The sequence below is a fragment of the Centropristis striata genome, chromosome 21 (genome assembly GCF_030273125.1).
Source record: "Centropristis striata isolate RG_2023a ecotype Rhode Island chromosome 21, C.striata_1.0, whole genome shotgun sequence".
NCBI classification, from domain to species: Eukaryota; Metazoa; Chordata; class Actinopteri; order Perciformes; family Serranidae; genus Centropristis; species Centropristis striata.
Window position 1 is genome coordinate 33,886,802 of NC_081537.1, and position 13,263 is coordinate 33,900,064.

The 13,263-nt window shown below is 39.5% G+C and overlaps 1 protein-coding gene across 1 annotated transcript; it reads right to left on the bottom strand.

Annotated features, from left to right (window-relative positions):
- Nucleotides 1-1,123: 1,123 nt before the first annotated feature.
- On the bottom strand, nucleotides 1,124-10,106 carry bbs1 (Bardet-Biedl syndrome 1). The gene is made up of 7 exons (XM_059324812.1): nucleotides 9,897-10,106; nucleotides 5,282-5,675; nucleotides 3,342-3,524; nucleotides 3,128-3,259; nucleotides 2,804-2,910; nucleotides 2,543-2,663; nucleotides 1,124-2,467 (listed from the first exon to the last, which is right to left on the bottom strand). The coding sequence occupies exons 2-7, from the start codon at nucleotides 5,657-5,659 to the stop codon at nucleotides 1,637-1,639; spliced, it is 1,752 nt and encodes a 583-aa protein (XP_059180795.1). The 5' UTR covers nucleotides 5,660-5,675; nucleotides 9,897-10,106; the 3' UTR covers nucleotides 1,124-1,636.
- Nucleotides 10,107-13,263: the final 3,157 nt, after the last annotated feature.

A 13,263-nucleotide genomic window follows, 5' to 3' on the forward strand; every position in this document is an offset into this window, starting at 1 on the left:
TTCAATGGCACAATGTTTCCTGTTGAAATTAATTAAAAAAAACTTCCTTTTTCACTTGTGCACCGTTATGGTACTATGTTGCCTATGGACAACAAACCCAAAAACTTCCAAGAAAAAAAAAGAATTATAACATTTCTTCAGATTATTTTTATTTAGTCTATTTTAAGACAAAAAAACACTCCAAATTTCTTTTCCTAACTGGCATCATAATGTGTACCATAGAGGGTTAAGATTCATGTGGCCACAATTGCCTGATCGTGTCAATTCGCCGTATACAACATCAGGAATACCAGACCCTACCTGACCCAGCAATCAACACGACTCCTGGTACAGCTCCTTCTGATCTGAACTCCTTAGTTCAGGTCCACCAACCCTCCGTCCACTACGCTCCTCCAGTGAAAGACGTCTGGCTGAAGGCCTCTACGTCTCAGACCAGACTCTTCTCCTCTATAGAACCCTATAGGTGGTGGAACCAACTCCCAAACTACATCTGATCTGCTGAGTCCTCACCAATCTTTAAGAAGAAGAGTCTGAAGACCAACTCTTTACTGAACACCTTCACTCTTGATCTACAGATGACTACGATGAGTACCGCACTGACTGCTCCCCCAACCTAAAAGCACTTGTGTCCTAATGGACTCGAACTGAACCCACGGCACTTACTCCTGCAGAAGAAGAAGAAGAAGAAGAGAATTGCTTTGGCCAAGAAACATAAAGAATGGACATTAGAGCAGTGGAACAGCCATGTCTTTGTGAGAAACAGAAAAGGTGAGTGGATGTTTCTACATGTGGAGCATTAAGGAGGAGGTGTGATGCTCTGCTGGTGACACTGTTGGTGATTTATGTAAAAGAGACACTTAACCAGCACGGCTACCACAGCATCCTGCAGCAACACGCCACCCCATCTGGTGTGCATGTAGTGTTTTTAAACAAGACGGTGACCCCAAACACGCTATGAAAGGGCTATTTGACATTTTGCATGCATGACTTTTACTGTAACAGAGTATTTCTATCCTGCAGTAGTACTTCCTTTGCTGAAGTACAAGTTGGCCAGTGATGAGAGAGAGAGCTGAGGATATTATGGGATGTCCACGTCATTTTAAACAAAGATAGAGACGTGCCATCTGTCAGTGGTGCCATTTATTTTCACAAAGATGAAATCTGTACTAACTTCAAATATTTGTCGATTTATTTAATGCTATACAAGACGACATAAAAAACGGAATATTTTGTAGATACTGTTATTTCTATACAAACTTTCAAAAGTCTTTAGTCTGCAGTGATTTTAACCCTGAGAGCTCCAACAACATGAATAATTAAATCTGTTCAAACATTCAAACATCAACAACAAATATAAACAAACCTACAAAACAACATAATAAATAGACTGAATAAATCTACAAAGAACAGATCTGAATCCTTCCTTCTGTTTTCTTTTATGTTTTTTATACATTCAATTTTATTGATTTAAATGTATATTTCTATATATTTATATGTTTATTCCCTTCTTTATTTATTTCACAGCCATATTTATTAAGGTATTTATTGAATGTTGACAGAAATGTAACTACACATTTCTGGTCCAAATGTGGCGTGTAAAGTTGAGTCGTTGTGGTCGACATTAGAAGTTTAGCGGTCAGTTGAGCGTCAGTCCCTCGCTGACGGGCATGTTGATGTGGGCCGTCAGCAGCGGCGAGCTCTTCCCCTCATGCAGGACGAACACCTTGATGATGTCAGAGATGCCCTTGTCGCTGGTGCACTCCACAAACGTCTCGACGGGGTAGACGAGTCCGGGCACCAGCAGCGGGATCCTCATGTACGGGTTCCTCATCCTGTACAGGCTCTCGTCGTACAGGAAGCTGATGGCCAGGTTCATGACGGGCCGGCACGCCGCCGTGTTCTGGACATTCAGGGTCAGCTTGAAGGACGGGCCGAGGCCCTGCACCACGGCGTTCATCTTGAGCGGCTCGCTGAGGCTGGAGGACATGGGCGTCAGGCTGGACTCCAGCGCCTTGACGTAGGCCTTGGCGGACGCCAGGCGCAGGCGGCTCAGGTCCATCTGGAAGGCGCGGTGCATGGCCAGGCCGTTCTCACGCTCCCTCAGCGTCTGGTCCACGTACAGCTTGGTCTTCTTGGGCACGTTGAGGCGGATGCTCTGAGCCAGCGGCGGCCCGGGGGCGCTGTCCCTGTCGTCGAAGGCCGCCGTCCTCTTCAGGATCTTCACCATCAGGCCCCCGCCCTTGGTGGTCATGATGAGCGTCCCGTCCTCGCGCCCGTACCGCCCGAAGCAGATGCTGGTGACCACGTCGGGCGTCTTGATGGCGCTCAGCAGGTTCTTGTCCCGATACAGCTGGACCTCACAGTTGGCGAGGCCCACCAGAACCGCCTGGAAGCCTTTGGTGGGGAGGTCCATGGACGCCATGGTGGTGATGGGGGCGGGGAGGACGGCCTTCCACAGCTTCTTCCCCTGAAGACACAACCAGACACACCAGTCAGGTTTCATTCTCTCGTCTGGTTTCACCACGCTGTGACCTCAGCTTACCTTCTGCGTGAAGCCCTGCAGGCTCTCGTCGGTGCAGCCGACCACCACGTTCTTGCCCACGCGCACCAGCCCCACAGGGTGGGCCGCCAGCTCGATGCAGTACTTGGGTTTCTCCGACTCCCTGCAGAGCAACGACACCCGTTAGGTGTCAGTTCACCGTTCAACCTTACAGCAAACACTCTGTGGTTTTAGCTTATAAATCTTGAATCAAAAAGCTCTCTGAGAGGTTTGTAGAGGCCCTCTGTCAGCCGCGTGGCTCACCTGCGCAGGATGTAGATGTTGCCGTTGCGACACGCCACCGTGATGCGAAACTCCACGTCGAACTGACCCGTCACGTCCATCATGGTGGGAGCAGCCGGCAGCGACATCTTCAACATTAACACACACACATACGTCTTTTGTTTTGTCCAAAATTCAAAGATTCAGTTGTAAAACAGAGGAAAACAGGAAATCTACAGATTTGAGAGGCTGAAAAACAGCGTTTTCTGCCTTTCTGACTCTTTGTTGCCTGAGAAGCGATGTGATGTAATTGATGTTGAGCTAGCCGGAGCAGCTCAGACCGGCAGCAGTGAGACGTGCGTTTACCTTGGAGAGGATGATGAAGGCTTCGGGGTCGAGGACGAAGACGTCGCAGCTCTCGGTGCCGATCACCAGACAGCTGACGCCGTCCTCGTCGGCCGTGCTCTTCTTCAGGGTCCCGATGCAGGTGATGACTGTCTGAAACACAGCCGAGTGTCGACCAATCAGAGCGAGGGACAGGAGACGGGGGGGGATAATGGTGTTATGACGAGGCGTTTACCTGGCGTCTGATTGGCTGCTGTTTGTGCAGCTGGACGAAGTCGTCCATGTCGCTGGCGTCCAGAGACAGGAAGCGCAGCGAGCGGACGGACAGCGGGACGTCGGCCTTCTTCCTGATGCTCTCCAACATCTCCTTCAGCGTCAGAGGGTCGATCTGCCCCTCCCTCACCTGCTGCCACACGTCCTGACCAATCACAGCGCAGCAACACGGCACAGGTCAACTTCTGATGATCATTTATTGGTCTGTTTATTATCGGCACATTTATTTCACCTTTTAAAGATTATTTGTTACGGACTAAATTTCTGTATATATTTATTTTCAGGGCATTCATGGATCAGCTGTTCTGGTTCTAGGATTAAAATAATTTTTCTAGACCGGTTAATGTACACAGGTAATAGCATATATATATATATATATATATATATATATATATACACACACACACACACACACATATATAACTAAGTAAAAAATAAAATAAAAGAAATAGAAAAAAGAAATCTAAGAAGAAATTAATTAATTTAAAAACAAATTAAAAATGAATTAATATGGAAATACTATAAAATAAATATGAAAAAGTTAAATTTATAAAGAAATTACATTTAAATAAAAGAAATTTAACAATATAGATAAAAAGAATTAAGGAATGTATTTAAAAAATGTATAAAATAAAGGTTATAGAAAGTTAAAACAAACAACTTATGTATGAAAAAAACACAGAGTGATTATAAATTCTAAATTAATATATATATAATTTACAGTAGAAAAAAACAGTAAAGGAAAACAAGTGTTAACAAGACAAGTTTTAGTGTTTTATGGTTTGCTTTTATTTATTGTTTTTTAAATTGTTTTTTTAAAAAAGCAATGAAACTATTTATTTTAGCATTTATTCCTGTTTTATTTATTTTAATTGTCTCTTGTTCTGTTTGTTTATGTACAGCACTTTGCTGCGGCTGTGGTTGTTTTAAAGTTTTTTAAAGTGGATTACTTATTAGGAGCCACAATATGAAAACAAGACACTAAGGCCTCGTTCAGACTGCCAGCCAACATCAGATGTTTAGCCCATCATCCAGATTGGAACCTGATGGCTCTTTTGAAGTCTGAACAGTCACAGATCACATGAAATCAGATTTTTCCCCGACGGGGGCGCCATCCGCCCGGTTTCTCCTCCTGGTGATCTGAGATGTTCTGCTCCTCTACTGATCCAGATCAGATTTTTAGGGCTGACTGTCCACACTGTTTTTAGCAAGTGTCCAAATCGGATATGTCTCTGTTCAGACTGGGCCACATTACTGACTGATCTGACAGGTTGCCATAGTAACGGCGTCAGAGCGTCTGACTTCATATAATTGCGACAAGAACAACAACAACAACAAACATGATGGAGGCAGGTCTCCTCAGTATATTGGCCTCATCACTGTCCAGTAGAGGTAAGAACATCTCAGATCACCAGGAGGAGAAACCGGGCGGATGGCGCCCCCGTCGGGCCGCAGGAGTCGGGCGCGGCGGCCGGTGGACACCTCGTCTCCGTAGAGTGACGTCACGGACAGTCAGAACCATCTGAGTGTCTGGAGGTTCAGACTGAGATCATCTGTCCAAATACGATCTGAAACTACCTCCTGAAGGTGGTTTCGATCCGGTTTGCAAAAATCGTGATGGTTTCATGTGATCTGTGACTGTTCAGACTTCAACAGAGCCTCCAGTTCAATCTGGATGATGGGCTGAAAATCTGATGTTGGCTGGCAGTCTGAACGCCTAAAACACAATTCTAGACAACAAAGACTCAAATTAGACATAATGTACACACAAATAACATACAAAGAATAATATAAAGGACAACCACAACAACAACAATGAAAACAACGATACACCAGACGAACAAACAAACAAACAAACAAACAAACAAAGAGTTGATTGTTTGACGGAGGCGGCCCACTGACCTGCTCCAGCGCGTTGACCTCCAGCCCGGGCAGCGTGAACTTGAAGTACGGCCGCAGGTTCTTGTAGACGTAGATGCAGGGTCCGGACGCCACGGCCACGGCGGGGATGCGCGGCTCGTGCAGGTCCATGAAGAAGGCGACGAGGCCGGCGGGCAGGTCCAGCAGCGTGCTCTCGCTCATCAGCGCCGTGCCGCGGTACACCTTCAGCTTCATCCCCGAGGACCCCGAGCCCAGGTCCCCCACCACCAGACGGCTCTCCCCGTCCCCGCTCAGGTCCGCCAGGTCCACGCAGGACGAGAAGGTGTACAGGCCCGCCACCGGGTCGTAGTGGGCGTCCAGCCACTTCCCCCCGTCACCGCCAGACTCCCCCGACGCCATGACGGCAGCAGGACACCTGGAGGACCACACACCTGTTAACACAGCTTCCTGTCTTTAGTATTAGAATTTAAGAACATTACTTTATTAATCCCACAATGGACGCCTGGGGTGGTTAGGTCCTTGCTCAAGGGCACTTCAGTCCAAACCTGTCAGTACCGGGATTTGAACCGGCAACTCTTCAGTTACAAGCCCAATTCCCAACCTCTAGGCCACGGACCGCCCCTAATATTTTTATGGCTTATACACTGAAAAAAATTGGAGTGACATTTACTTTAAAAGAAGCTAGGTAAGTTTTTTCACACAGAAAGTGTTTATAATCTTTCCTCAGGCTGTTTCTGAGTAATATTTATTTAATAGAACCACTTATTTTTTAATGAAAATACACAATATCAGATTCACTGATGTCCCTCAATTACATTTTACTTGTAAATATCAACTAATGAAGCCAGTGAACTGGTTTAGTGAATATTACTGGAACGAATGATTCAATTTACATTAAAACTGAGACACATAATAACAAACAATCACTCAGTAATGCACCACATGAAAAACTGATATTTTAAAGTAAAAGCACTGAATTCATATTTCTTTGTAGAATTTATGTAGATGATTGAAATAATAATTACAGGGCCAAAAACATTTAAAAAAAAAAAAAGTAAAGTCATGTGATGAAGACTGGAATCTGTAATTCAACACATTTGTTATAAATATTTGACACAAAAACATATGAGGAAGAAATCCACTTCCTCTGAGGTGGAGTACAGTTAAAATTAGAGTGGGGGAAAATCAATACAGCACAGTATGGTGATCATCATCAATTCATGGCCGCCAAGTATCGATATTGAGCCATCTCACTTTAAGGAATATACTGGAGATGCTGGTATCATCAAACTAGAAGATCCAATGAATCTATAGACGCCGGCAGGATATCCTGTTGAAATAACGCTGCAAAGTTCGGCCTTTTTTAAATGTTTTATTCAAAAAAATTGAGAGCGGTGAAGCTTAAAGTTGAGGAAAGTTTGATAAAATGCAGTTGATGTCGTCCAACATGTTTGATATCAGTTGAGTTCAGTTTGGCTGATTATTTGTTGGTCAGTCTGTGGCTTTGACTCTCATCGTGGAGAATAAAAAGACTGAAGAGAGATAAACAGACTGAGAAATTTCTCTTATTTGACAAAATAATTATTGATTAAATTAAATTTTTTGGACACAAAATGCAGTTAAACAGTTAAATCACAATATCGCAACACTCACCATATCGCAAAATGCTTAAAATCACAATAATATCATATTGTATAATAACATATCGTAAAAAGTATGATATTTCCATCTGGGATTTAGTTCAGTAAAAAGTATAGTACAGTACTATATTTAGTAACAATGACTATGATGGTGACTCTGATCAGAGCTGATCGCTGCTCATTCTCAGAGACTTCTGGTACTGATCTGATTGATCACGTCATGATGTCATGACGCCCAGCCAGACGAAGCTTTGATGCCCAAAGAGAAGCAGGAACACTTGGCAGCAGAAGCTAAATACATGTTGTAAATAACACAGTGGACCCGTCCTTCAGAGCTGCTCTTCACCTTGCTGCTGGTGAATTAACCTGACGGAACATTTAGACCTTTTACAGATTTACCACAAAGTAAATGACATGAGCAAGCCTGACTCTGTTCCTCTTCCTCTTCCTCTTCCTCTTCCTTGTATGGAGACTGTGTGGAGCAGGTCTGCTCTGCCAAATCTGGTAAATTACTGGTAGGCCCTTTTACTGTGGTGTGTTCTATAAGGGTGAAGGTGTTGGTAGGGAGTCAGGTTCCTGTCCCTAGAACCAGGAAGCTCTACCGCTGGTTGGGGTTGTTGGGTATTATGGAGGTTTTTGTGAAGACTAACTTCCCTCCAGAGCCTCAAGGTTCATGTTCATCTGAAACCATGAGGTGTTGGTGGTGTTGTGCTCCTGGACCAGCAGGTTCTCCCTGCAGGTTGCTGCCAGTAAAATGGGAGCTGGTGCTGTTCTCATGTAGAGAATTAAGATCTAAGAGGTTCAACTCTCAGCAACATAACTATGTATTACCAGTGGAAGGAGCACTGGGACCAGTCTGTGTATTACCAGTGGAAGGAGCACTGGGACCAGTCTGTGTATTACCAGTGGAAGGAGCACTGGAACCAGTCTGTGGTGGAGTGAGCCCTCTGGTGGCCTTCACTCACCATAACCTGCTGACTTTCTGCTCTCTTCTCAAAACCCAAACCAGTAGCTAATGCATCGGTGTCTTCTGAACAGCAGGTGTATGAGGGAAGCTGGAGACAGAGCGTCTGGTGGCGTGTCCCACGCTGCGTCTACTGGAGGTCCCCATGTTGGCCTGGCAGTCTCTCTGCTGGTCTGTTTGGTTTCGTCTCTCTTCTTAGAGTCCAAAGCTGCTGAGGGAGTCAGCCAGAACATGAAAGGTTTGCAGGTTGTATAGATCTAGATGTGGTGGTTCGATCCCTGACCATGGCAGCCTACATGTTGAAGTGTCCTTGAGCAAGACACTGAACCCCACATGGCTCCGATGCTGCGTTCATCAGTGTGTGGATGAACTCCCAGTGTGCCCTGGTCGCCTCCAACACCAGTATGAATGTGTGTGTGTGAGCGCTATATAAGTGCTCGACTTCACCAACTGAAACACGTCTGTTTGTATCAGGGACATGAGTTAATTTTGAACCCGGAGATCTCTGTAAAGTGCACATTTTTTGACGTATTGTAATAAAACTTTTGTTAAACTGAGAAACTTGGACGTTCTCCAGCTCTTCATTTCCCCATCAAAGAATGCGCAGAAAAATGGTGAGGTTTTTTCTGTTGGTGACAGATTTTTTCTGTTGGTGACAGATTTTTTATGTCGGTGACAGATTATCAATTTTCAAGGTTTCCTCATGCAATTTTTCTAACATTAGCTGCACCACCCCATATCTCCACCCATCATAACCCCTGACACCACGGAGTCTGTTCCATTATTCATTCAGTTTGCTTTCATTTATTGTGGCGTCCCTTTTTGTTGCCAGACTTCAGCTGGTAACAAGTAAAAAGGACTACATTACAGTAGACGTATAGATGAATGTAAATACTGCAGTAAACTATATGTTCATCAGTATCAGTACAACAAGTGTTATTATTGATCTGTGATCAGTCAGTATTAGAGTATCACGTGTTATTATTGATCTGTGATCAGTCAGTATTAGAGTATCGTGTGTTATTATTGATCTGTGATCAGTCAGTATTAGAGTATCGTGTGTTATTATTGATCTGTGATCAGTCAGTATTAGAGTATCGTGTGTTATTATTGATCTGTGATCAGTCAGTATTAGAGTATCATGTGTTATTATTGATCTGTGATCAGTCAGTATTAGAGTATCATGTGTTATTATTGATCTGTGATCAGTCAGTATTAGAGTATCACGTGTTATTATTGATCTGTGATCAGTCAGTATTAGAGTATCGTGTGTTATTATTGATCTGTGATCAGTCAGTATTAGAGTATCGTGTGTTATTATTGATCTGTGATCAGTCAGTATTAGAGTATCATGTGTTATTATTGATCTGTGATCAGTCAGTATTAGAGTATCATGTGTTATTATTGATCTGTGATCAGTCAGTATTAGAGTATCACGTGTTATTATTGATCTGTGATCAGTCAGTATTAGAGTATCACGTGTTATTATTGATCTGTGATCAGTTAGTATTAGAGTATCATGTGTTATTATTGATCTGTGATCAGTCAGTATTAGAGTATCGTGTGTTATTATTGATCTGTGATCAGTCAGTATTAGAGTATCGTGTGTTATTATTGATCTGTGATCAGTCAGTATTAGAGTATCGTGTGTTATTATTGATCTGTGATCAGTCAGTATTAGAGTATCATGTGTTATTATTGATCTGTGATCAGTCAGTATTAGAGTATCATGTGTTATTATTGATCTGTGATCAGTCAGTATTACAGTATCCCGTGTTATTATTGATCTGTGATCAGTCAGTATTAGAGTATCATGTGTTATTATTGATCTGTGATCAGTCAGTATTAGAGTATCACGTGTTATTATTGATCAGTGATCGGCAGTATTACAGAGTTCAGTATAACTGATCTGTGATCAGTCAGTTTTAGAGTAAAGTTAGTTATTGATCAGTGATCGGCAGTATTGTATAGTATATAGTACAGTATTAATATGTGATCAACAGCTGATCCCTCTGTAGTGACGCTGTCTCACCGTTGTCAAGGAAACCGTGTCGCTGTCTCCTCGCGGTGAATCCTGACGGTTGTTTGTTGTTTGTTGTTTGTTGTTTGTGTCGCAGCAGAGTCGAGTCCCCGACAGAAAACACATAAAAACAGATTTAAGATCCAGATAATTTGAGCAGCTGGCTGTAATCTGTAATCCAACTAATCCGCCTCAGCCTCCCCCGTCCCCGGATGATGACGTCACTCACCGCGACCCTGTTCACTTTTTTTTGTTTTTGTTTTTGCAATCTTTATTGAAACTTGCAGGCAGTTCTTCACGTCTGTACGAGAGCGTTATATATTATAATATAAACATATGAGACATCACGCAAGCACCATATTACAATGACTTATCAGACAAAAGAGTGGGAATATATATATACACAAAATAAAACTCACACACTCATAAAACAAATCACACCTTAAACATAAGAGGAGGAAAAAAATAAGTCAATAGCATAAAACACAATGAAAAAAGTAATACATGAATAATCACCTGTAAAACAAACGAAAAGGAAAATACAAGTGAATTAAAAAAAAACATGATAAATAAAATAAGAAACAAGAAGGAAAAATCAGTTAATAAAATAAAACATAATAATAAATGAATTAATGTGTAAATAATAAAACTAACATAATACATTTTTAAATCAAAATAAATAAGTAAATGAAATAGAATAAGTAAGTCAAAATATCCAAATCACACAAACTAAAATAAAAAATCTAGCATAGAAATCAATAAAATAATGAAATATAATTATAATTTAATCAAAGTACATCAAATTTAAAAAATACAGCAATCAGAGTTTTCTGTAATTTTTTAAATATATATTCCTTATCCACTCATTTTAGTGACAAAAAAACTACTGTGTTGTCATGTGTTTCATAAATATACCAAAAATTTTGATTTTGTTTTCTTCCCAAAAATCACTGTCAAATTTACATTCATAAGATAAATGCTCTGTTTTAATGTGTTTGTCACAATAAATGCAGTTCTTATAATCTAGACCAGGGGCTGGGAACCTTAAAGAGCCATTGTTGGCCCTAAGCTTCTGTAATCTATGATGCACATTTTAATTGACTGAAATGTTAAAACATTTTTTAACGCAGTATATAAGTTACACATGTTTACAACTGAAGTATACAAATTGCTTTGGGCCATCACCAATGATAAAATGACAAGAAGTGACATCCTTTACTTTGTGTCATTAGAAATAAAATAAAAAACTTCCTAGTTTCTCAGCTTCATGTTTGCAAAAATAAATCCTATATAGTTAATAATAATAATAATAATAATAATAATAATAATAATAATATATATAATAATAATCCTATATAATATAACACTTTAAGATTATCATGATTGTACTGGGTGATATGGACCAAAAAGTCACATATTTAGGCTGAATATCGATATATGATATATTTCCTAATATTTTTTATCACAAAGTGAGAGCAAATGTTCAGTCAAAGTCAAAACCAAATATGACATGTCACAAGTAGTTTTATTGAAAATTTTTATTGAAGTGAACATAAATACTGTATAACAATAGGAGTAACTTTTTCTTTTAAATCAAAGCTCCATAAAGTGCACATTTAAATAGAAAAAATATTTTAAATAAAAATAGCCTATGAAATAAAATAGGCCAATCTTTTTCTGAAATAAATATATTTATATTAGAAAATAATAACGCACATTACAAAACTACTAAATATGTCAAACCCTATAGCATATAGCAAGTATATCGATTTATGCGATATGGTCTAATTCCATATCACATTTTAAAATATATCGATATATTTTTTTTATATCGATATATCGCCCAGCCCTAATTGTACTTACATACTTTTATGAACATTTTCAATGTAGAGGGTATTTTTACACATGAATACTTCCACTGCAAAAAAATTATCTGAATTCTTTCTCCACCAGTGTTCAAATGTAATCAGGTTTTGTCTTCTTTTATTTGAAAAATTGTGTTTATATTTATATTTTATTATACAGTCTCTGATATTTACCTTATTTTATACAGTCTATGATGTTTACCTTATTTTATAGAGTCTCTGATATTTACCTTATTTTATACAGTCTATGATATTTACCTTATTTTATAGAGTCTCTGATATTTACCTTATTTTATAGAGTCTCTGATATTTACCTTATTTTATACAGTCTCTGATGTTTACCTTATTTTATACAGTCTATGATATTTACCTTATTTTATACAGTCTCTGATATTTACCTTATTTTATACAGTCTCTGATGTTTACCTTATTTTATACAGTCTCTGATGTTTACCTTATTTTATACAGTCTCTGATATTTACCTTATTTTAGACAGTCTATGATATTTACCTTATTTTATACAGTCTATGATATTTACCTTATTTTATACAGTCTGTCATATTTACCTTATTTTATACAGTCTCTGATATTTACCTTATTTTATACAGTCTCTGATATTTACCTTATTTTATACAGTCTATCATATTTACCTTATTTTATACAGTCTCTGATATTTACCTTATTTTATACAGTCTATCATATTTACCTTATTTTATACAGTCTCTGATATTTACCTTATTTTATACAGTCTATCATATTTACCTTATTTTATACAGTCTCTGATATTTACCTTATTTTATACAGTCTATCATATTTACCTTATTTTATACAGTCTATGATATTTACCTTATTTTATACAGTCTGTCATATTTACCTTATTTTATACAGTCTATGATGTTTACCTTATTTTACACAGTCTCTGATGTTTACCTTATTTTATACAGTCTATGATGTTTACCTTATTTTATACAGTCTATGATATTTACCTTATTTTATACAGTCTATGATGTTTACCTTATTTTATACAGTCTATGATGTTTACCTTATTTTATACAGTCTATGATGTTTACCTTATTTTATACAGTCTCTGATGTTTACCTTATTTTATACAGTCTATGATGTTTACCTTATTTTATACAGTCTCTGATGTTTACCTTATTTTATACAGTCTATGATGTTTACCTTATTTTATACAGTCTCTGATGTTTACCTTATTTTATACAGTCTATGATGTTTACCTTATTTTATACAGTCTATCATATTTACCTTATTTTATACAGTCTGTCATATTTACCTTAATTATCTACAGTCTCTGATCTTTACTCATATTTTTCTTAGTGAAGCCTCGTAATCTCGCGAGATCTTGGCCGAGCCCTGCATGACGTCTCCCTGTAGCAGCCACCTGATTGGTCCTCCGGTCCCAGTTTAAAAACTAGACCGCGCAGAGCGCAGCCGCCGAAGCTACCGTTACCGGGAGGGTTTCGGTGTTTTCTGTTTTAAATGCTCTGTGTGGC

Coding starts and splice junctions, on each gene's coding strand:
- bbs1 (XM_059324812.1), bottom strand. CDS start 5,659: ATGGCGTCGGGGGAGTCTGGCGGTGACGGGGGGAAGTGGCTGGACGCC. Junction 3,525..5,281: donor AGGTCAACGCGCTGGAGCAG/GTCAGTGGGCCG, acceptor GTGATTGGTCAG/GACGTGTGGCAGCAGGTGAG. Junction 2,468..2,542: donor TGCAGGGCTTCACGCAGAAG/GTAAGCTGAGGT, acceptor TTGTGTCTTCAG/GGGAAGAAGCTGTGGAAGGC.